Consider the following 24,080-nt stretch of genomic DNA (forward strand, 5'->3'; position numbering starts at 1 on the left):
TGAGCCTACTTGGGGGCGTCGTTGTCCACAACCTCGTTTAGATGGGCAACCAGAGCATTGATGAAAAGGCAAAAGAGGGTTGGGGCAAGCACACACCCCTGTCTTACGTCTCTATTGACTTCAAAACAGGGGGTTAACTCCCCAAATTTCCCATACCTTACTTGGGCATGATTGTCCACATGCCATCTCATGATGAATTTCAAGAGATAAGATTGGATTCCCAATTGTTTGAGTGCCTCCCACAATTTACCTCTGGGTACCAGATCAAAGGCAGTTTTCAGGTCGACAAATATCCTATAGAGGCTGCCACCCTCTCTTGATACCGTCTTCCAATATAATAGCTGTAGCCTTAGAGTTTTGTCGAAAGTGGAGATGTTTTTCCTAAACCCCGCCTGATAGGGGCTCAAGATTTTACACTCCTCCATCCACACTTGAAGGCGATCGAGGAGAACCATAGCAAACAGTTTCTGTGAGATATCGATCAGACTGATTGGCCTATAGTTCATCGGTAAAATAGGTGAGTCCCTTTTAAAAACAGGAAAAATTTCAGCCCCCATCCAGTTACTCAGAATCGCCAAACCTCGCACAATAGCATTGAAAACTCCCCAAAGGTAGGGAACCCATTTTATTGGTTCTACATTATATAAGTCTCCTGGGATCTTGTCTAGACCCGGTGCTTTATCAGAAGGTAACCTCCTGATTGCACTTAGGACTTCAGATAGGGTAATCCCTTGCTCCTCGCCAGCTAACGTCGCGGGGGTTGATAGGGGGCTGCCAAGGTCTGAGTCAATGTCTGTTTCCAAAGTATAAAAGGATTGGAAGTGGGACTTCCATGCCGCTGCTGCGATGTTGGGATCTAAAGCTGTTTGACCTTCTTCACTATCTGACCACACTATTGTCCAGAACGACTTCATGTCTCTTTTTCATAGAGCTAGTATAATGGTGAACCATCCATCTGTCGCCCAGGCCTTCTTTGCTTGTTTAATACAGCAGCAGCACCTCATTTGCTTGATCAACGATCTGTGTCTACTTTTGATGGCATTAAGTAGAGCTCTCTGTTCCTTGCGCAAATATCAGTGTACCAAATGGATTTAAAACTCTGTTTAGCTTTGGAGTGTAGAAGGGGGTTGAATATATTAGCCAAACTAGTTGTTAGTTCTATGTGCAGCACCTCTATTGTTGTGTTCATTTCCCCAACAATTGCCCTTTTCCTGGATGGGGTTTATAGTTAGAGCCTATAATGAAGCTATCTTATTCGGAGACTGCTTTAATGTCCCCCATCTAATTCTCCTCCTATTATTAGCGAGAATTAGATTGCTAGCTACATGGGTGCTGGTATCCATAGAATTGCTAAAGTTTGGGAGCTGCAGCTCCAATCGCAGAGCGTTGTGGTCGCTGTCATGCCGAGGCAGGACAACGAAGTCAACCATCCATTTCCATGATCTAACTTCAACTAGAATATAGTCCGCAGAGAGGAGTGTCCAGGTCTATTAAAGGTTGTCTTCCACTGTCTGTCTGACTTAGTACGACCATTACAAGCTCTCAAGGAATGAGTTAGTGCAACAGCATTGATGTGGAGTCTCAGAGGATTCCAGGCCTTAATTGCTTGTATCTGAGGGTCGGGGATTAACCATAACCGATCCTCAGCACGAGAATTCGTAACAGGAGAGACAACAAGGAGCTCAAATTGGTGGTTAAAGTCACCACCCACAACTAATCTTATGTTCGTGGGAACAGAACAGAACTGATAAAGGCGTTCAGTTGCTCAAAAATCTGTGACACGTGGCAAATACTTACAGGTCAGGAGTAGATGTTAATAAAAGCAATTTTGAGGCTAGGTGGGAAGGTAAGTATGATGCACTGAATGTCCTTAGACTGGGTATTAAAGTGGTCCACTGAGCAGTACAAGTATGTAGCAACCCAGGTGCTAAGGCCCCCAGAGGGTCTACCTCTCACCCCCTGTATAGCTGGGATGTTAAAAGTTGCATATCCCGTTCTCACAAGGTCATCCCTCGCCCAGGTTTCCTGAAACATGCAGACATCATGGGTACCCACAAAGAGCCCCAAGTCTGGGGAGTCCAGTTTGTTTTTGATTCCGGCAATGTTCGAGGATAGAATCCTCAACTTATGGTCAGATTTAGAGTGTTCACCAGAGAGAAGATGGTTATTAGAATCTGGGCTGGAGGTTATCTCATACTGAGCCAGAGGGGCAGCTTCCACTCCATCTTCGACATACCAACAATAGCTACTTTAAGAAAGTCAAGTTTAAAACTATTGTAGGGGTTTACAAAGTGTGGAGTAATGTTCGTAAGATTTTGGGGTTTGGCAGATTTTCATTTTATACGCCAGTGAGCAGGAATAATGATCTACCCCCAATATTTCATGATAGCTGTATAAACAGATGGGTCTCGGCAGGGGTGGTACAGTTGGGCTGCTTTTATAATCAAGGCTGTCTTAAGATGTTTGAAGATCTACATGGGGAATATAGCATTAGCCACAGGGATTTCTTTAAGTTTTTGCAGGTCAGACATTTTTAACAAAGAAAACTGGTGGGCGGGAGAATTTCCAGAATAATCAATTGATTGATAATCTGTGAAAAAAAACGACTCCCAGGATTGGGGAAATTTATGAAATTCTGAATTTAGCTTCCCCAGATGATACGGATAAACAATGCGCTGTCTGGCAGGTCCAGCTGGGAGTTCATACAACAATCTCCCGCCTGGCCTATGATTTAGCCCTAAATTCGCTAATGTCGATAAAGTTACAAGCACAATTTTATAAAAATTTTTCTCCCTTTGATATACACCGAGGAAAATCGCCAAATGGGGAACAGGGAAGGGAAGTACATGCTCTCGTTGTGCACTCTTTGGGGCTGATATTATACATATGTTTGCAACATGTAACACGCTCTCCGGTCTGATTAGAGATTTATCGGAATTTTTATCAGAAGTATGCCAAATAAGAGTAGAAGTTTCAACAGAGGAAATCATGTTAGGGGTAGCGAACGGTGAGCAGCAGACAAACACACAGGGATTGATATTTGTGGCCATGACAATACTACGACTCAGTATAGCCTCAGCCTGGCTAGAGTCTAACCCACCTGCCTTCCAACAATGGAGGGCTAGGCTATTAGCGACCTACAGTCTGGAAGTGGCAATCTATAGAAACAAAGGAGCTAAAAAAATAATTAGGGGTATGCGGATCTGGGCACCGCTCTTGCTGTGGATTCAGAGACCTACATAGGGTGTCACGTATGTTTTTGTCTTTTTCTTCCTTTTTCTTTATTATGACTGAGTTTTTTTTCAGGATATGCTTGACGAATTATAATGGATTAATTTCAGATTTATGAATGTAATAAGTCGTTTCTTTTTTTATGACATGATCTTGGTCGGGGAGATGGGTGGGGGGTGGGTGGGAATGTGTTTATTATGTAAAAACTGTTAATAAAAAGATTTTTTTTTAAAGTTGCATATCCCGTTCTCACAGGATCATCCCTCGCCCTGGTTTCCTGAAACATGCAGACATCATGGGTACCCACAAAGAGCCCCATGTCTGGGGAGTCCAGTTTGTTTTTGATTCCGGCAATGTTCGAGGATAGAATCCTCAAATTATGGTCAGATTTAGAGTGTTCACCAGAGAGAAGATGGCTATTAGAATCTGGGCTGGGGGTAATCTCATACTGAGCCAGAGGGGCAGCTTCCACTCCATCTTCGGGCAAGACGTTGCCTGCTGTGCCCGAGAGTGGGGAATTCCATTCTTTCCGTTCGTTGTAAAATAGTTTGTGATAGAGAAATTAGTGATAGATCCAAAGCTCTGATTAAAAAATATGTATTTATATATATTGGACTCAACTCAGAGGTGGTGCACATACATGTGTTTGTATTTATATAGCGCCTTCTACCCAGAGGTCTCGTAGCGCTGTATTCATACCGCTGTGGAACCCTTCCTGGCTTTCCTGTGAGATGTCCACTCCTGGGCACCCCCAAGGTGAAGCCTGCAATCCAAGCGCTGCTGGGGCCATTGGGGAGATTAAGCAAGCTATTGCCCAGAGTCACAGAGTGGGACCCACGATTAGACTAGGCACCGAGGCGAGAATTATCAGGTCCGGGGAGATTGAGTCCAAAAGCAGCCGAGGCAGGAATTGAACCCTGGTCCCGGGCCAGACCTCTGCATCAAGGTCTGCCGCTCTAGCCATTGAGCCACGCTTCTCCATTACATACTATTGACTAGGCTTAAATGACGACCTGGTCCATATAAGAAACTCTCGATATTTTGTGTGCTGAACTTTCCTGTTGTAAAACTAAGACACTTATCTTAACAATCAAGGTTCTTTCTGTGTAAACCAACAAAAACGGATGCTTTGAGAAATGCATCTCTGGAGGACAAAGCCCTGAAGAAGTCTTGTGAAAAGAGACAAAACGCATTGGCTATGCTGATGTGAACTTATCCAATACCAAACTAAAGAATTTTGAACATACAACATGTTTGAAGCAATCTTAATGAATATGAGAAATTCTGAAGAAAATTTGGCAAATTGAACAAAGTTCCAGAAATAGTGCTGTATTGTACTTTGATGTTGAAACAGAACAGATTATCTGGAGAATATTGACATATAGTGAGTACTGATCTTTTTTATATATAAATGTGTGGATTGTATCTGCTTATGGGTACCCAGGAGGCTCTGTTCCCCTGATTTGAGCACCACATTTTTAAATTAAACCGTATATTTTGGTGGGTGCGGAATTGAGAGTCTAGGCCTCTTTCTTGTAAATCGCTTGATGGTTATGGTAGTAGTTTAAAAACTAGAATCAATCAATACGAAATCCCCCGATACCTGGTAATGTATGGAAAAAAGCTGTATATATTTGCACTTAATAGAAAACAGGCACATTGCTCCCTTTTGAGCTCATGGACAAGCAGAGATTGGAACCAGTACATGGCAACAATGTTTTATTATTTGTGTGCTAAAAGCCACACTATAACTAAAGGCTGTGGTCTTAAAAAAGTGGAATCGTCCTTCTCATAAGCAGCTGTAGCATAAAAAAATTGTTCTTTTAATCTGGGTCATGGTGTTTAACTCATAGGCTACAATTATCTCAATCTACACTGAGTTTCGAAACACTATCCATAATGTGTTGCGATATCTGCACCCTTATTTTGTATGAAAGAGAGATTATATACCGTCAATGCGAGATAATTTTCTCATGTTACATATTTTCATTTCTCACTTATGTAAGGATTCTGTTAAGAGCTGAGTGAAAGGCTACTTAAAGACAAAAGCCCGCTCAAGGTATAAAATGTCATATGTAGAAGTAGATGTAGTCTAGTTGCTTTCTGGCTTGTGTTGAAACCTATGGATGTTGAATACAATGCCCTTTTTGTTTCTGCACTTTACCAGAATATTCTAGGTAATTTTACAAAAATTGTCTTTTACTCTTCATTTTGAATTCGTAGGTTTGAATATTGTAAAACCTGTCAGTAGCTTGTGCTAATTGCAATGTGCCAATTACATGATCTCTTTTTAACCACATCAGAGTTTCTGTAACCTGATCTCAGCCAAACTCCACCCACCTTGCAGTCCTGGGTACCATTTTTTTAAAAGATGCTTCTTTCGCAAAATGTGCTGTTAGATAAAGATTTCAGAGCTAGATCACTGTTATATCAAAGGGAATAGGAATGCTTGCTTCCTTCCACTTTGACTTAAAATGACTATGTCAGTGGTTTTTATATTAAATCCTGATGTGACCAGTGTGTGGGAGAAAATGCTCATGCTAATAGTGTGTGTGGGAAAAAAAGATCTTATCACATTGGTTAAGAAAATGTAATTTCTTCTGACTGCTCTTTTGACTATCCGTAAAGCAGGCATATACATTTAAAGCCCTTATTTTGAGCAGTTGAACCGCTGCCGACTATCAAGGCACTCTGGAGACCACCCGATAAGTAAGCAGTAGTCAGACCACCCAATTACGATAGGACCGCGGTGCTGGCATCCAGAAAGTGCACTTTAACACTGTGGCATGTGCTGTGACCCTGGGAAAGTTCCCCAGTACAAGCTGCAGTGTTAAAGTGCACTTCCTGCTCATTCATGCACAGTGTTCCAGGCCACATGGTGCATGGATGTGTGTAGGTGCACCCTATGTGCCTCCAGGGCCACTTTACAGTGGCCTACGGGGGACGGGAGTCCTGTTTAGGGCCCCCTAAGTCCATTTCTGACAATCTTTTCATGGTGGTGTGACCGCAATTAAAAGGCTGTCGGAAAGGGACATCGTAATTCCAATGACGGTGCTTGCCTTGCCAGCTCCTCCATTTGGGACTACGATTCCGACCGCCGCCCTGTCGGTACCAGTAGATCCTGTCGGAGGTGGTGGTCTGTTCCCCAACTGACAAGGGTCCAAACGCCTGCATCAAAATGCGGTGGTCGGACCGAAGGGCTGCCTGGCAGTTACAATGACATCTTAATCAGCCCCTAGCCTCACATTACAGTGGCAGTTGTATTCTCTCTTTTTCCATGATAACTTTGCTATATTGATTGTAGCTTCTTTATGTCTGTCTCTTAAAACAGGATTGTTTTGTGACATTTTGATCCAATGCACATTCAAATAAACCAATTGAGAAATCTGAACCTTTTCATTTACACACTATTGCTAAATACTTGTGGTGGGCAATATCCCATCACTCCCTAGAAATGTCTGCCTCATCATCTATTAACCCTTTTGCAGTATGGCTGAGAAGGTCAATTACCTACCAGTACCAAAAAGAAAGAGACAGCTCCATCTGCGTGTTATGGCATAAATGAAACCTTTTATTCCGATGCACTACATGTTCTAAAATGTTTTTACTCCCATAATAAGACCTAAGACACTAGCAGGCCCTCTAAACCTATATAAGAACACATGAACACATTTTGAATCATCTTAAGTGAAATATACTCACATTAGTTCAATACATTACTGTGCCAAATGATTCAAAATGACTTGAATGTTTTATAACACGATTTTCCCTTCTCAAAAAATTGTTGCCAGAACAGAAAGTCATAATCAGTGGTTGAACCACCTCAAGCACCATCAAAACCAGAACAATGTTTGAGTCTGTGGCACCCGAATATTGCTGTCAGAATAACCCCTGCCACAAATATGTAAGAAATATGATTTACAAAATATCATCCAATTGGAGGAAATAACCAACATTTTACACCAAATTAGATGATGGTTTTGTTAACAATATTTAGAGCACTATATTTCTGTTTAAGATGTTTTGACACACCTCAGCTAGAGAGCCACATAAACCTCAAATAACCTCTGGTTCAACCACATTCGACTTAACCTATGACGATGGATGAAATATTGTTTTATATCAAAGTAGAAGAAATGTTTCTGTGTCTGCGTCTTCTGAAAATGGTTCATTTTTATTTCGCCATGAACTAGGGTATGAGTAAAAACATTGAACCGCACACAATATTGGGCAGAACAGGCTTTGTGCAAATATGGTTTCAAATGAAATTACATATCTTGATACTGCTTTAAAAAATACTCCAAAAGAGAAAACAGACTACATCTATGATCATGTTTTGCTAATATAGTAGATTTGTATATTTTTGTACAGCTGACCATAAAGGACTATATTCTGATGTTGGACAGAATTGAATAAATACTTATCTAGCTTTTCTCAATAATTAACTCCCATCAATGTATTAAACATCTATTATAAAAGTTGTCTTAAGACTTTACAGATAAGAGTTTTGGAAGGTAGTCTGATTCAGCCATGCTTGCATTAAGACATCTGAACTATAAGAGGGGCTCTAAGGGGCCAATTCACAAAATTAAATGTACTCATGAGTAGAACTACTGCTACTCATACATGTAAAACTCCACTTTTTTGCTATTCACACTTTCTGAGTAAAGATTTACAACTATGTGTAGATTTTCAGGAATGTAAAGTTTACAAATATAAAGTTATTTATAGTAACTTCCCAGCTGTTTTGGGAGATTGTCGTCACCAGGGTGGAGTTCTCTTTATGAGGTATAATAGCAAAAATATAATGTGTATTACATTTTTAAGTAATTTAACTATATTATCGATATTATTTGCATTTATAAACAATGTTTTGAAATAATTAAATAAACAAAGTCACCCACTCCTGCTAATTTGATTTATTTAGTTTCTAGAAACTTGGTTAAAAATGATGTCATTAATTAAGTTTGCATGTTTTATACCTTTAAAATTAAAGTTAAAAACTTTAGTAATTTTTTTAATTCAGTAAACTTTTGAGGGTTGTCAGATCGTTTCCCAGTGGTAAACAGGTTGCATTTCAGTCCGGCTTGGAGGCAGAAAATTTGGAGGTTGTCTCTTCCTGTTCTCTCCAGGACAAGGCGTGCAGAGCCAATGTTGGTGTGGTGGAGGGAGGCACTTTACTCTCAATCATGATTCGGTATCCTCCCTTTGTATGCTTTAAGAAGTGTTGAAGGCAACAATTAAAGGGTGTATCATACGTTACACTACTGGGTAGAATTGCTGATGAATCCAGTTGATCACAGACCTAGAGTTGCGAGCCCATAACCTGGAAAGCCTATATTACATGGATCGGAACGGGGCATTAACCTTGCACATACCAAAGCACTTCTTCACCAAACTTTAGTAAATGAGGCAAAGATAATATGGATGGCATCCTGGTCCTACCTTTATCAGTGCGGTGACAAGTCTAGCGGCATACTTCACAGGATTTGTCACAATATCTTACCTTGGAGGGAGTGACCATTACGGGGATTGGGACATTGCAGCATAATTTGGCTGATACCTCTCTAATCTATAAGTGCAACGTGATACTATACCACATGAAAGTCCTTAGAAGAAGACCTTGTGGCAGGGGAACTCAATGCAGGTTTAAGTAAGTTGAACTCTGGTAAGACCCTGGGCCCTATTGCCCTCCTGCCAGAATTTTTTAAGGCCTTTATGCATACACTAGGACAACCCTTTGTGCATGTAATAGAAGAGGCAGCTCACACCAGGAGCCAGCCCCCAAATTTTTATGAGGCTGAGATAGTGGTGATCCCTAAGCCATGGTGACATCCTGACTGTTGTTTCTCCTACCACTTCATCTTCCTATGGGCCCTCTAGCTCCTACAAATCTATGAGGAGACATCCAGCCTCAACATTAATGTGTCTAAGTTGGTAATATTTCAAACTAATACTCACACACAGGACCTAAGATGGGCAGCAAACCTACAGGTATCAGCATTGGGTTTCCAACATCTGAGAGTTTACATTACGAGATACCCACATTGACATGAGAGATGAATATTCAACTGCTGATGGAGAAGGTTGCTACTGATTTAAAGGGCTGGATGGCACTCCCCATGTCCCTCTAGAGTAGATCAGCCATATTAAAAATTGTGTAATTGCTGAGATTTTTATGTCAATTGAAGAATTACCCCGACAGCATCTCAATCCCTTTTTCCACAAATTCAACTCCATGATTTGTAGTTTTCTGTAGAATAAAGGCATACCACGAATTTCCCTGATTAAATGCTTCGAATCCATATTTGATGGGGGTATTGCAGCTGCCAACATCGAGTAATACTACAGAGCCTCACATCTGATCATAGTGAACAAATGGTGGTGCGATGCTTTAGGTGAATCCGCAAATGCCCCTGAAAAATGTGCCTTAGGAGGGATATCGATCCAACATGTGTTAGATGGGGTGAAGCCATGTGCTCCTCTTCTGCCGGCGACAAAGGTGGTGCGTTGACTGTGGAGGCTCATGTGCAACAACCAGGGTGGCACAATAAGTTGATGGGACTTACTCTTCCATTGAAGTGCACCCTACCAAAACAAGTGGTGAACTTACCGGGGTTCCAGAAATGGGACATCATAGGGATCTCCACATTCTCCTGCAGAATCTTACCAGACACTGCAGGAGGAAAACGGGATCCACCAAAGCCAGGTTTATCTGTATCTGTAGCTCATGTATGCTCTGACACCTTACATTTCAGACTTAGATGATCTCCCCGATTATATCCCGTTAGAGACAAAACTCCTCAGGGGTGATCTGTGAGACCACAAAGTCACATATGTGTAAAGAAAAAAAATGAGTAACATGGCTGACCCCTTTACTTCCCTATGAGCTGCTTGGGCACTGACATGGGCACTGACGGATGAGGAGTAGGCTGAAGCCAAGTAAGGGCCACAACATCAGGCGGTCTCCTCCAGACTCCACTTGATACAGTTGTGAATCCGCCAGAGAACCTACAGCACCTGACATAAATTGTAGAGGATGGAATGATAGCCTCCCCGGTTTGTCTCTAATAGGTGGAGCCAAAGGGGGCATGTTACATATGACTGGGTCTGCCTCCAAATTATCATAATACTGGCTGCAAGTGCTTTCCTGCTTGGGAGGGGGTCCTAAGGTGGGCCACACTGCAGGACCCAATGTTAGTCCTATCACACATCAGCTGTGTTCTAGATGATAGCAGACACAAACTCACCCTGTTTTGGCTGGTGCTCACAGTGGCCATGCGTGTGTAAGCGGAAGAGAGGGAAGGACCACAGTATGAACTTGGAAAGACAGGTCAATTAGGCCATAGCCTTCGTCAAAAATAAACAAAAATATGGGTGGACTTGGTGAGATATTGAAGGATGGCCCTCATTCCATGAATCACCAAGAGAGACATGCTTGAGTCTAAATATGCCCAAACATAGGGTGACGTCTGAACAGCTCGGAAGGGCGGACAGACAGTGGACCGAGTCCGGGGTGATGTGTTTGGCTCTCACCTGATGGAGGTGAGGAGGGCTGTGGGGAAGGGGGAGGGAATAGTATGTGTTAGACCTGAAATCCTTAGCAGGGTTTCCCCAGGCTTTTTGCCTTCAGACCTCCTTTTTTTGCTGACTTCCTTTTGGCTAGCTTTATGACTCTAGGCACTTTACCACTGCTAACCAGTGATGAAGTGCATGTTCCATCTGCTCAAAAAATAGTAACATTATGCCCTAGATTTTATGACAGCCACGATCACCTCCCTTATGTATAAAAAACTTAGGAATAATTCACCAGAACCTTTGGGAGCTTTGAGGGAGACATGGGGAACTGACATGGGTCTGTTAGCGGATGATGATAGGGTGAAGGGGCTTCAAATTCTTAGAAACATGCTTTCCGGGCACGCTTCAGACAACTACAGCTGAGAGTCTTCGACAGATCCTATTCCTCCAGAACAATTATGCACCATTTTGGAAGATGTCCTTCGAATCAATGTGCCAGGGGGTGTGGAGAGACAGGGCAGTTGTTTCATATGCTATGAACCTGTCACATTATTCAACAGCACTGGCAGGTAATATGGGTCATGGGCGAGGTTGCAAGCTTAGCAGTCCCACTCAAAGCAAAGTAGCATCTCATGTGTATGACAGGAGAGATGATATGGTCTAAATATACCAAGATATGGCTTATGGTGACAATCATGGTGGCCACATGGAACATAGCTAGGGCTTTGGGAGCAGATCGCCTGTAGAGACTGAGTTATTGGAAAACTGATCTAAATTGGCGAAACAAGGCAGAAAAAGTATAATACCAGAGTCGGGGTTGCCAAAAAAAGAGAAGATTTGGGAATTGTGGTAGGCATTCATGGGCTACTGAACCAATATCTGGGAAGAGAGTGGGTGAATAAAAATATGTTATGTTAGAATACCCGACAGCATATCAAGATATACTTTGTAGGGGCACTTGCTCTGATGCTTTATGTAATATTATGATACACTGCAATGAAGGACTATATTGTAGTGTGTACTCTGACAAAAAAAATATGCAAAACAATCCAACAGTATTGAGCAAAAGTTGAATTAAATTTCCTTTTTTTACATTAGCATATTCACAAATGGCATTTTTAATTTGTTCATAAGTCCCTGGTAAAGTGCACTATTTATGCCCTGGGCCTGTACACCAAATACTGCTATTAGGCCTGCAGCACTGATTGTGCCATACATTTAAGTGGCTTTTTTAAATGTGTCTGAGGCCTGCCACTGTAGAGCCTGTGTTTGCAGTTTTAAATGCCATGTTTTGCCTTGACAAGTTAAACCTTTTTCCAGGTAATCCTCTTACCAAGGCCCAAACCTTGGCTTTTCAATACATCACCCACAATGTAGCTTCTTTTCCTTTTTATGTGTATAATATATATCTAACTTTTGAAAACTGATTGAAAATCCAATTGTTTTATAATTTTAAATTTGGTAAAGTTTTATCTGCTTTTTTGTAAGATTTTAATTAATCAAACAAATAAATAAAAAATACAAATACAAATACATCACCCCTAAGGCAGGCCCTGGACAGCTCAAGTGTAGGGTCCAGTGTATTTAAAAAGTAGGACATGCATCTTAAGGTTTTACATGTCCTAGTAGTGAAAAATTCTTATATTCGTTTTTCCCTGCTGCAAGGCCTATCTCCCCCACAGGATAACATTAGGATGACCTTATTACATTTTGTAAGTGTAATTTACAATTAGGAAGAGGTGGAATCCCACGTTTAGTGTCTCTGCAATAACAATGTAATACCACAACTTATTGTGAAGTCGAATTTTAAATTGTAATTCTAAAAATGCCACTTTTAGAAAGTTGGCTTTTTCATACTTTAGCCATTTGGTGCCTGCTGCTTGTCTCTGAATATTCATCTAGGGTGGGTGACAGGTTTCTTCAATCCCTCTAGAAAGCCACAACAAGGAAATGTATGTTTGACTTAATGGTCCATCCCTATCCGATGGTCCATCCTGGGCAGGATGGGAAGGAGGAGTTGGAAACAGCCTTGCACTTATGCCTGACTAGGCTATGCCCTGTCCCCACACAAAAGGCTACATTCCCCTGTAGTGAGTCTGGATCCACAACAGGAAAGACAAGGACTCTGTACACTTCAAACACATCTCTTTGAAGCGCTACGAGGCCCCTGGGTTGTTTGCGCTTAACAAAACACAATTAATAATAATAATAATAATTTGAAGTCTCCCCTACTTGAAAAGTCCAGAGGTATAAGTACTGGACCTCAGACACCACCACTTCAGTCCACTTCTGGACCTGTGGATACTCTGCTAGGAAGAAGAACTGCTGAGTTGCTACCAGGACTGACACTCTAATGGACTACTGCTCTGCTGGGCTCCTACTTTGCTGTGCTGACCTACTGGCTTCTTGCCTGGAAGTGAAAAGCACTGGACCTGCATCTTTACAACCCAAACCCAGAAGGACTCCAAGATGTATCTGAATGGCCGGCCTCCTGATCTGAAGTCTCAGGAACATAACAGACTTCCAAATATCCTGCTCCTGCACTTGGAATCTGCCATCTGTGAGTCTTCCCTGCCAAGTGGTGCCATCCCATTCCTGGACTCTTGAAATTGGGCCACCTTCACCTCATCATGAGACTTCACAATGCTGGAATCCACAACAAGGCCCTAGACTGGATACACTCCTTCCTCACCGATCGAACGCAGCAAGTCAGACTACATGTGTTCCTCTCCGAACACATGGAGATCAGCTACGGAGTACCCAAGGGCTCCTCCCTGAGTCCCACCCTCTTTAACATCTACATGGCTCCTCTCATGTCCAACGTCAGGAACTACAGACTCAACATTGTCTCCTATGCTGATGACACCCAACTGATCCTCTCCCTCAGCAACAAACCAACAACCCCCAGAAACCACTTCCACAGTGGGATGATGACCAGTACTGCCTGGATGAAAACCAGTTGACTCAGACTCAACTTACGACAACCTGGGACCAACCCCCTCAGCCTGGAACAACTCCTGGTGGTCCTCCACATTGGGAACCCCACCCACCACAACAGACTGGACTCCTCACTTACAATAAACCATCATTTCAACCCTGTCACCTCATCATGCTTTCACACGCTTCTCCTGCGTCAAAAGACATTTAGATGAATCCTCACTGAATCCAAAATATGGTCACCCACGCACTAATCAGCAGCAGACTTGACTATAGCAATGCACTCTATGCCGCTGTCACCCAGAAACTCCTAAGGTAATGACCGAACTTTCAAAATCCTGCATCCAGAACGGTCCTTGACATCTCCCGCCGCTGCCATATTATCAAACACCTCTGAGAACTCCATAAGCTCCCAGTCACCAAAAGAATCACTCACGCATGCCTACAAAGCCCTCAATGACACAGGACCAACATACCTGAACCACTGCCTCTCATTCCTCGTACCCACCAGACAACTCCATTCGTCCAGCTTGCTCTGGCCACCGTCCTTCTGATCCTCAAGACTAGAACTGATGGAAGATCCTTCTCCCACCTCAACACAAAGACTTGGAACACCCTGCCTCGCCACCTCAGACAATACCCGCCATGGACCCAATTCAGGAAGGATCTCAAAACAGGTTCTTCAACTGGAACCCAGTACTCAGACATACCGGCAGGCCCCCCAGTGCCTTGAGACCCTCATGAGTGAGTAGCCATGCTTTACAAACCTTGATTGACTGGTTGATTGATTGCTCCAGTGGAACTCTCTTACGAGAGCAGAATTGATGAATAGCTGCCGCTGCAGTAGCAAGATCAGCACATCGTACACGGAACTGGTGCATTGCCTCTGGAACCAACGCCTAACTGCCACCACTTGAAGAAGATTGACACATCACCTCTACTGCATAGGGAAACTCAGCGCCCAGCCTTCGGAACCAGGCCATCTTCCTCGGAACCGACTAATCACCGCTATTGCACCAACTGCTTCGGATGCACTGGCACATCGCTTGGCTGGAACCTGCGTCTTGGGTAAGGCAACCAGTATTAAGGTACTTTTATTCAGTGGGCCTCATTAGGTCCCTGTATCTGGCTCGTACTCCATCGCGGTTGGCCAGGACTCTTGACTTTGTCCTGGTCCATCGCGACCAGATAACTCACATAAACGCTAATTTGTTCTAAGTTCTATTTTACTGTTTATTCTTTAAAAATTAATACCTCAAGTTCTACTTATTGAATGTTTGTCATTTTGGACTGTTTCATTTATGTATTAAGAATTTTTTTCTAATGGGGTGTGGAATCTTTTTGGGTGGTGTTTTCTCTGTTTGAAGTGTGGCACAAATACTTAACACACTGTATGTTAAGTTAAGCCTGTCTGCTGTGTGCCAAGCTTCCAGGGGGTGAACACAGCTTAATTTAGGGTATGTGTGTGACTTTCCCTGACGAGGATTGTGGTTCCTGCTTGAACAGGGTGCATACCACTGCCAACCAGAAACCCAATTTCCAACAGTATGTTATGGCCCTCTGTTGAACCATTTCATGGTTTGAAGGTTCTTTTAAAAGCTAAATTGTATTACTCCATGTGCTGTACCTTACAAAATTCACTAACATGTATTGTTAAACAAATGAAATCAATCAATAATCACAGTTATTGTTTGTCATCTTTTTAAATATATAAGTTAAAGGAATAAATGAATTCATTTAATTATTTAAAATGTAATTCCTAATATTGGATGTTAGTTTAATTCCATGCCTCTGTTGTTTTCTATGACAGTTTAATACTTAAGGCTAAACTGGAGTACTTTTAAAGCTGTTTTGACATTGATAGGGATGCATTTAATTTTGAAGTGCATTTTGTGACTTTCAAGATCATTCTTTTTTGTGGGTGTATTTCTGGGTTAGCATGTCCATTACTAAACCCCTTCTCAAAGCTCCCTTGGACTCATTCATTTTGTAGTAATTATTCCCAATTTTCACATCTCATCCCTGGCCCCTACCCTATTTACTACTAAAAAACACACATAAGTGTGCAAAGACCTCCTCCACAATTGCTGCTATCTAAGTACAGAATAGACAGAAGGGGCAGAAGTGAGACACTTCACTCACAGTTTTGTGCACTGCATAATATATTAAGTAAACAATTATGGACTACAAAATGCAACCTGTTCAGAAATACATTGCTTGAATGGACTCTTATCAGTTGGATTATATCACTGACAAGTCAAATAGTGATGCATCACATCTGCAATGTTGGCAGTGGTGGATCTTGGAAAATTATGTACATGGTAAAAAGTGTAATGATATATTATTTACAAATTCAGCCTTGTTACCTTCACAGGTTGGAACCTTCCCACTCCAGGTGTTATCTGATCTGCAGACTCTGTGCTCTGTGCCACCAGAGAGGAAGAATCCAGGATGACAGGTGTAGATTAGTGTGTAACCAAGTGAAGGAAGATCCATCCCAACAACATTGGCATGCGCAGGAGATTCTGGCTGTTTGCAGTTGTGAGCTGTAACAAAAAACATCTATTTACTTTTCTGTATTAAAATTGCATTTCAACTACTACTTTCTTCCAAAGTAGAAAAGTGAAAGATTGTCCTTATACTCACAATAATTTAGGTGTTGTATAATCATACATTCAAAGCTATTTGGCACAATATTACATACAAGTGCAAATGCCTTGCAAGTACTCAAATCAACGTTTTCTGCCTCATTGTACTGAACATAAATCATGTGTTAGGGCTACACTCATTCCTCACTGCTCTGTTGCACTATATCTAGGATTGTGCATACAAATACCTCCACATATATAAAACTGTACTTTTGCAATAACAGTCTTACCAATTTAAATTGTATGCAGTGCACCAAGCTATGACAAATATTTTACATTAATACAACTTTGGAATGATTGGTTTACAGTATCTGTTCATTGCTTTCACATTCTGGTGGTGCAGAGTGAACAGAAATTCAAATAGACATACATGAGCCTTTTTTAAGATTGCACATTTGGCTTGAAACTCAAAAGAAATAGTTATCCAAAAAGTATTAACATTTGTTGCAGATGAATTTAAATACTACATGTCATCATCCTTTTTGGAACATCTACAAAAAGAAATGTATTAAAAAGATGTTACCATAACCAACATCTAAATAAAGCTAGCACCGTGCATCTTTTTGAAAAACTGAAGTATTCCCCCATTCCCCAAATGTTTGCATTAAGTTTCGGCTTTTTATGATTGATCAATGGAAAAAAGGCTGGCAGAAGACAATGTGCATTCTTGACGGACCTATACCACTTAAACGTTGTTTGCCCCCTCTATAGTGCCACTGAAATTAGCTTTTAAATACAGGATTAAACTAATTGGGCCTTAAAAATAGTTTTCACCAATTGAGAGATTGTAAAGCCATCAGAAGTTGTTGTGGCCCAAATTCAATATAAAGGACCTGGTAAATACTTAAATAAATGCTCTTCTGTAAAACAGCAAAATGTAGCTTATAACATGTTAGCTATAATAGGTATAATATTTCCTTCCCAATCAACAATCGAGGAATACATTTGATGAGCATCAAATTATTGCATTCCCTTTGTCTCTCTTTTTGCATCTTCTCCCCTCTAAAGATGCTTCATGGTCTGTGAAATTCCAACTCAGAGATGATTCTAAAAAACTGCTGTAGTTGTGGACTGCAGGTGTACTAGTGATGTTCATGTGAAACTGCTTGGAAAGAGCGAGCAGTTTCCATGAGGCGTAAGAAAAATGTATGTAAATACCACATTTGAATGTCCACAGTAACCTAAAATAGGAAATTGATCACATCATGTGATGTATCAGCATTGAGTGGGAACTATAATCCCTTTCTTTAAGCTCTGTAAAGGTAATTGACAGATGTTCACTATGCTGTTTATACAAAACATGTGTCAGTGAATCATGAGCTTGGCTAAAAGATCATCATTTGCACTATATCTTTTTTTACCACACACACATTTTACCATATCAACATTGTTAGTCAGCAAGCCCACTGGATTGCTTTGAGTCAATGTGCGTTTTACAGTGAGTCACTAGAAATTGATGAATACATTTTATTGTCATCATCATAATGCGAGCTGATTGATCAATCTCACGGATAAAGTTCCCCAGAGAAAGCATTGTAAGTCCCAAACAAAACAAGCTGGCCTAATGTTTCTCATACATGTAGTGCACATGATTATCTTCTTACATAAAACGTCTTCCTACTGCGAGCTAAACCATTCTGGCAACCGCAGGACCATTAGCTAATTCACAAAGAAATGTATTCACCCTTATTCAATCATTTATTCTACTTTATGTGTGGACAAACAAATAGGACTATATTGTGATGATCACATAGAGTTATCAAAGAATTATCAAATATCAGAATAAAAGAGCACTTTAAAGAGATTTAAAATTCCACATTATACCAAACTCTTTGTGTACTTGGCGCAGGCAATGCATACATAACCCACATGTAAGGGCATGGAAAGTCAATTATCTGTCATTCTTTGCAAAAAATCAATACCAATGAACATAAATTATATGGGCCATGTCTTTGATGGCCCTCCTGCGGCACCGCCATCGCTCCGTTCGCAGGAGGATCACCAAAGGCTGTGGTGCGCCCGCCCGCCGAGTTTAGAGTTGTATGCAGGTTGGGCAGGAAGTGGTATGTTAGGCTCATAGGAGAGCCTGAGATGCAGGCCACCGCTGTGAGAGCGCCAAATGCACATTCCTGCATGGTGTGCAATTCATGGGGGCACAGCATGTGCCCTCCTGCATGCACCCCCAGGCACGGCAGGGGGCCCTGTGGAGCAGGGGAACCAGGTTCGAGTCTCTGCGTCAGTTCAACAAGCTGTGATTCAGGGAAAATCACTAAGGGGCAGATTTACAAGCCCATTGCGACACTTTTATGCCGCCGTTGTGTCACTTTTGTGACGCAGTGGCGGCGTAAACCATGCGCCACGTTGTGCCTTATTTACAACGTGACGCATCTAGGCAGATGCGTAACATTGTAAAGCCCTGCGCCACATGAAACCTGCATCAGGTTTCATGTGGGCGTTCTCGCGCAGGGTGGGCATTCCCTCGCAGGAAAGCCACGTAAATCTGACGCAGTGAAATCTACAAGATTTCACTGAGTCAGTTTTACGACGCTACTGCGTCAAATCCTTACGCCTGCTTGAAGCAGGCGTAAGGAGTGAGGCACCATGTTGAGTATGGGCGGCCCCTGTGCATTGCAGGAGTTGCGTCGCGCTTGCGACGCGACTCCAGCAATGCGCCACCCGTGCACCTCAAGATGCGTCACGCATCTGCCCCTCCTTGCACCATGGTGTGCCGCATTGTAAATGCGACGCATCTGTGGTGGCGCAAGGGGGGGATTACGTTACGCATCTGTTCTGGCGCATCCCTGCTGATTTGAAGAGATGCGCCAGAAGACATAAATATGCCCCTTACTCTCCCTGTGACTAAAAAAACATGAATGTGTCTTTGTGTAAAGCAAGTGATAATCGTGTAAAAGCGCTCCAATACATTTGGGTTGAGTTTGTGCTATATGAAACTGGAAACAAAACCTATCCACATGGGTTTCCACAATATTCACCTCTGCTGTAAGCCGTTAACTGTGTTGAAAATGTCCAAAAACCTTTTGGGCTGCCAAGCATAGTTTTAGTAAGAGGGTAAATGAGACACATTTTAAGCCCTCACCCAAGTCAAAAGAAAGGTTCACAATGGTAACAAAGTGAAACAATGAGTTTGCTTATCATAATAAGATAGAAACACAGCTCTTTAAGGTTTTTCTATAGAAACGTTAGAGGTGGCTGTAACATAACATTACATACATTTAAAATCAAAACATAAAATGAAACGTTCACAGGTTATAGTATCGAAATTAGCAATTGCGATTCTACCTGTCTTAAAGTTCATGAGCACGTTTCTTACATTGAGATATCTAATCTCATGTCAATATAGATGGAAATATGTCTATATATAGTGATATATTTTAATTTAGAAAGGCAAGTCCTCACTTACGTATGCATTCAGTCTGAGCTCCACTCCATGTCAAATCCTGAAGGCATGTTCTAGTTGTTGATCCTTGCAGTAAATACCCTTTTTTACAGTGAAACTGAACAACACTTCCGACCTAGGTAAACATCAACAGATAAAAAAAATATATTACTTTCCGAACATTTTCATTTTTTATATCATTACCACGTGTTTAATACAGAAAACATGATATTTGAAAAGGGTTTATTTTATTTCGTATTTTACATAGTTGAACTTTCAGTAATGACGTAGGAACATAGTACTCAACTTACACCTCGTAGGTGTAGGCGTATTGCCACAGCACCAGATACACAGCAAAATGCAGTGCCCTATGGAAGGACCACCAGTTGGCTCCTATACAGATAACCATTATATTAGTGTATACATGTGTAGCTCACTGCCCTGCACTCTTTCACATAGTAGCAGCCACACAAGCCATTCTTTGAGAGAGCCTGCACTGTATACTAGCCCTGAAGAAGCCATTGGTCACTGACCCATTTGACAAAACATGTGTTGGCTTGAAGTTTACACCATGATACCTATTTCTTGAGGTGTACATGTGTGGCTTATACCTCTTTTTGGGGTAATTTTTCGTGCTATATAAATATCAAACATAACATAAGTTTCTTATTGGTTGAATAGCAGATATGAATTAGAGTATTGAGGTTTCTCTCTTTTAAACACCTACTTTGACTTTGAGGAAACTTACTAACACCTTTACTTGTTGCTTGAGGTTGGTGTGTGAACATTATTTTTTGTTTTACCTGGATCCCTGTATGTTCCAACTTGGAAACTACTAAGATGGCTGTGCTCCCTTTTTGCTGGGGTTGAATAACTTTCATAACGAACATCCTTTGGATATTGCATTGCTATGTAATCAGGTGTTGGTGTGCGCCACGTTACCTTCTGCAAATTTTCAGCCACTTTATAAAGAACGTACATCATCCTGAGAGAAAAATCTGTTGAAAGATGTGTTTTTCATTGCAGTTGTAACAGATCACTGTTCAGAACTGCCATGATGGCCTTTCATGGGACAACTGTTGTGGAGAAATACTTTAAAAGTCCCATAATTGCTACAATAGGTATATCCCTAATTCACAATGATATATTATGCACTGGATGAGCTGATCTGAAATGTAATAGCCAAGGTAAAGCAAGTAACAAAATCAGCATTCACAATCGATTCTCTCAGGCCTAGTGCCACTGTAAAAGAAAGAGCTGCGAATCAAATCATTGTATGAGTCAGTCGCCTCTGGACATATTGCAAAACAAAGCCAGGGTAGCATTTTATGAAACATTGGAAAGTAAGGTTCTTCCTTAACTCACTGCCATTGAGATTTGCAGAAGAAATAATAATCTTTGTGGGTCTGAGAGTAACTGCAAATGACCAAGTGGTGGAAGTGACCCATCTTTACAGCTCCCTGCCTTTTCCAAACCATGGTGTGTGTCTGGCAGGCTGTGTAAAGTTCAACTTAGCAGGCACTCACCATGTCCAAGTCAGGCAGCGAAGCTTTTTACATGGGCTAATATGCAGGTATCTTTGCCGCCTGATTCCAGCTTTCGGGGCTGGAGATGTCACAGTCCTGAGGGCAGTGACTTAAAGAGCACAGTCTTGTAAGGTCTTCCCCCTCTTGATGAGGTCAGACTTGGGCACTTTAGGATTAAACCCAGACATTATCAAAAATACGAATTCCGCATTAATTCAGAGTTTGAACATTAAGTAACAAACACTGTGAAGCACTTTGCTAGCATTAATATTTTAATCACATGCAGGCCTGTCCTATGGACAATGTAGCTGGGCATAGACAGTGAAATAGATTTACACCACCAGTCACTGTGAGGGCACACTTTTTAAATACAGAGTGAGCACGTTAGGCAACCTGCCATGTAAGCTTGCAATGTATGCTTTAGGATTGACTTAATATATAAAAAATAGGGTTTTCTACATGGAGAGGGTCATTTCCTTTCCATGCACTACTGCAGTGGTTTTAAACTGCAGCCCACCCAGAGCACAGCCGAGCTCCTTACAGCAATATATTCTTGTCATGTATGTGAGTGGTGTAAACACACACACACTGCGGCCCACATATACCATTAAATGCCAATGCAAATGTTACAGTTCTGAGACATATACGTATACATATACCAGGCCTTACTAGAACATTAAATAGACCCACTGGGTAAAACCATTTCTACTAATCCCATTTTTGGGCTAGAACACACAGGCTGTTGCACTCAGAAGAAGTGTCAAACTGCACAGCAAACGTAAGGTTTGAAGAAAGGCAAACACTCTGGGCTAACCAGGCAGGGAAGGCAAAGTTGGCACATTATGCATATAAAATATTTACCAATTTAACTAAGTAAATAGAGGGCATAGGGAATCTTCTGAGCAGGCTGAAGAGTGAATTTTGCTAGGAACATTTTTGCAATAAGGGTAACGTCATACCTATACATTTGACTAAGATTCTTTAGAAATAATTGTGTCTTACTCTTTAGTAATGAATTAATAATGGGATGCAAGTATATAATGCTTTAGAAAGAATAAAGAATGCCAGGGCACAATCGAGTCCATAACAATAGAAAGAAATTCTTTCACTGCCAACTACAAACATGTAGAATAAGCAAAATGGAAAAGTAAACACAAATGGAAGACACTGTTTCAATGGATGGTAATAACTGCGGCAGCCTGCTTGGACCACCCTGCCTCTCCAGCTCAGGCAATCCCCGTCGCTGACACAATTCAGGAAAAATCTCAAAACCTGGCTCTTTGACTGAAGCCCAGCACCCATATGAAATATTGCCTTCCCCCACTCCCTTCCCCAGGGTCTTGAGGCCCTTATGGGTGAGTAACTACACTATACAAACCCCTGATTGTTCGATTGATTCATTGATTCAGCAGTACGTTTCCCAAACATTATGGGAGATCAACCACTCTCGATAGGAGTGTTGAGCAGACTTAGTTATGAGTATAGTTAGCAAAGTGCATCTTCAGGAAGAGCTGGAGGAGATTTTCTGCCAGCATAACATCAAGTAGCCACCCTCATCTAAATGTTTCTCTAATGTGGTCAAGATTGTCAGGCTGAAGTTAAGTAAGGGCTCAGCTTTTGGACACAACAAGGCTGGCCTAGTGATCAAAAAGTGTGAGAGCTGAAAAGCTGTGCAGTGGGCTGGTGCTGACACAGCTGAAGACATCATGTCTTTGTTGCTTCAGTGAAAGCACTTCACCCTTTCAAAGGGATCATTTGTGTACTTCTTTAGCGTTCCATTTTAAAGCCCAGACGTCGAGAACACTGGGACAAATAAGTTCCCTGAAAGACAATAATTTCTAAATAACAAACCGATGTGCTCAGAGATGGATATTTTACTCCATCTTCTCCGTCTTCTTTGAGCACCACAGCTACTACGCTTCATTGACACCAGCTATTTGGGTCTTCCTAACCAAAGCAGGTAAGACGTTCAAAGCAGCAGGTTGAACACAGCACCGATCCCAGAAGTACTGTGGGGGCTTCCTTATCCACTATTGGTATTACAGTAATCACTAAAACTTTTATGGTTCAAGGCTTGAGGAAAATCATTAATCCCCACTGTGTCACTAAGTTGCATTACAACTGGGATCTCATTTAAGAAATGTCTAAGCTTTAAGTGGGTCAATGGTAAGCTATTGTCAAACATAAAATAACCTACACCAGCTTGTACAACAACTTGACTTTACACAAATTCTTAAGAGACCCTTCAAGCAACTCAAATCGGACAATGTAGTTTTACTGCAATTCCAAGATGGCAGCCGGGTTGGGTTTTGAGCGAGAGCTCATCCATCCCTTTCTTTACTTTCATTGGATCTCTCTTTCAAGTAGCGAGATGGTAGCACAGAAGAAAGGGACCCATGCAGTGGTTCGAGCCTACACGAATGGCTTACTAACAATGACTATACAGAACCTCTCACCTACCTTATCAGTGTACTAAGCCTTACTCAAGTAAGTGAATTCACACATGATTGCTTCCATTCGTCCTGTTGAGGCGAGTAAAAACATTCACAGAGAGGTTTTTGTATGTCTGTCTGAAGACTAATCAAAGCAAGTGTGTATGACATGTGTAAGTTTATCTTAGGTTTCTATATCTTTCCAATGTTCTAAAGTTATCAAGTACCACCTGGGATATATACACGTATACTTTAGTGAGGTTAACAAGTTATACGATTCACAACCCTATAGCGATCGTATTTATATTTAGTCTGAAAAGGGCGAGCATAGTGGTAGAAGCTGGGAAGCTGGGAGCAGATGAGTATTTATCCTGTGCTCGGTCTTGTTCAG

The 24,080-nt window shown here is 41.6% G+C and overlaps 1 protein-coding gene across 1 annotated transcript in view; it reads right to left on the bottom strand.

Annotated features, from left to right (window-relative positions):
• The window catches only part of CSMD3 (CUB and Sushi multiple domains 3), a 2,596,150-nt gene that overhangs the window by 94,017 nt on the left and 2,478,053 nt on the right, over positions 1 to 24,080 (bottom strand). The window contains exons 64-65 of the mRNA XM_086918068.1: positions 19,756 to 19,867; positions 16,053 to 16,232 (exon numbers count right to left, since the gene is read on the bottom strand). Coding sequence (XP_086774194.1) covers positions 16,053 to 16,232; positions 19,756 to 19,867 — 292 coding nt within the window. The remainder of the gene's footprint in view (positions 1 to 16,052; positions 16,233 to 19,755; positions 19,868 to 24,080) is intronic.

This window comes from Lissotriton vulgaris, chromosome 4_1 (genome assembly GCF_964263255.1).
Source record: "Lissotriton vulgaris chromosome 4_1, aLisVul1.2, whole genome shotgun sequence".
Taxonomy (NCBI): Eukaryota; Metazoa; Chordata; class Amphibia; order Caudata; family Salamandridae; genus Lissotriton; species Lissotriton vulgaris.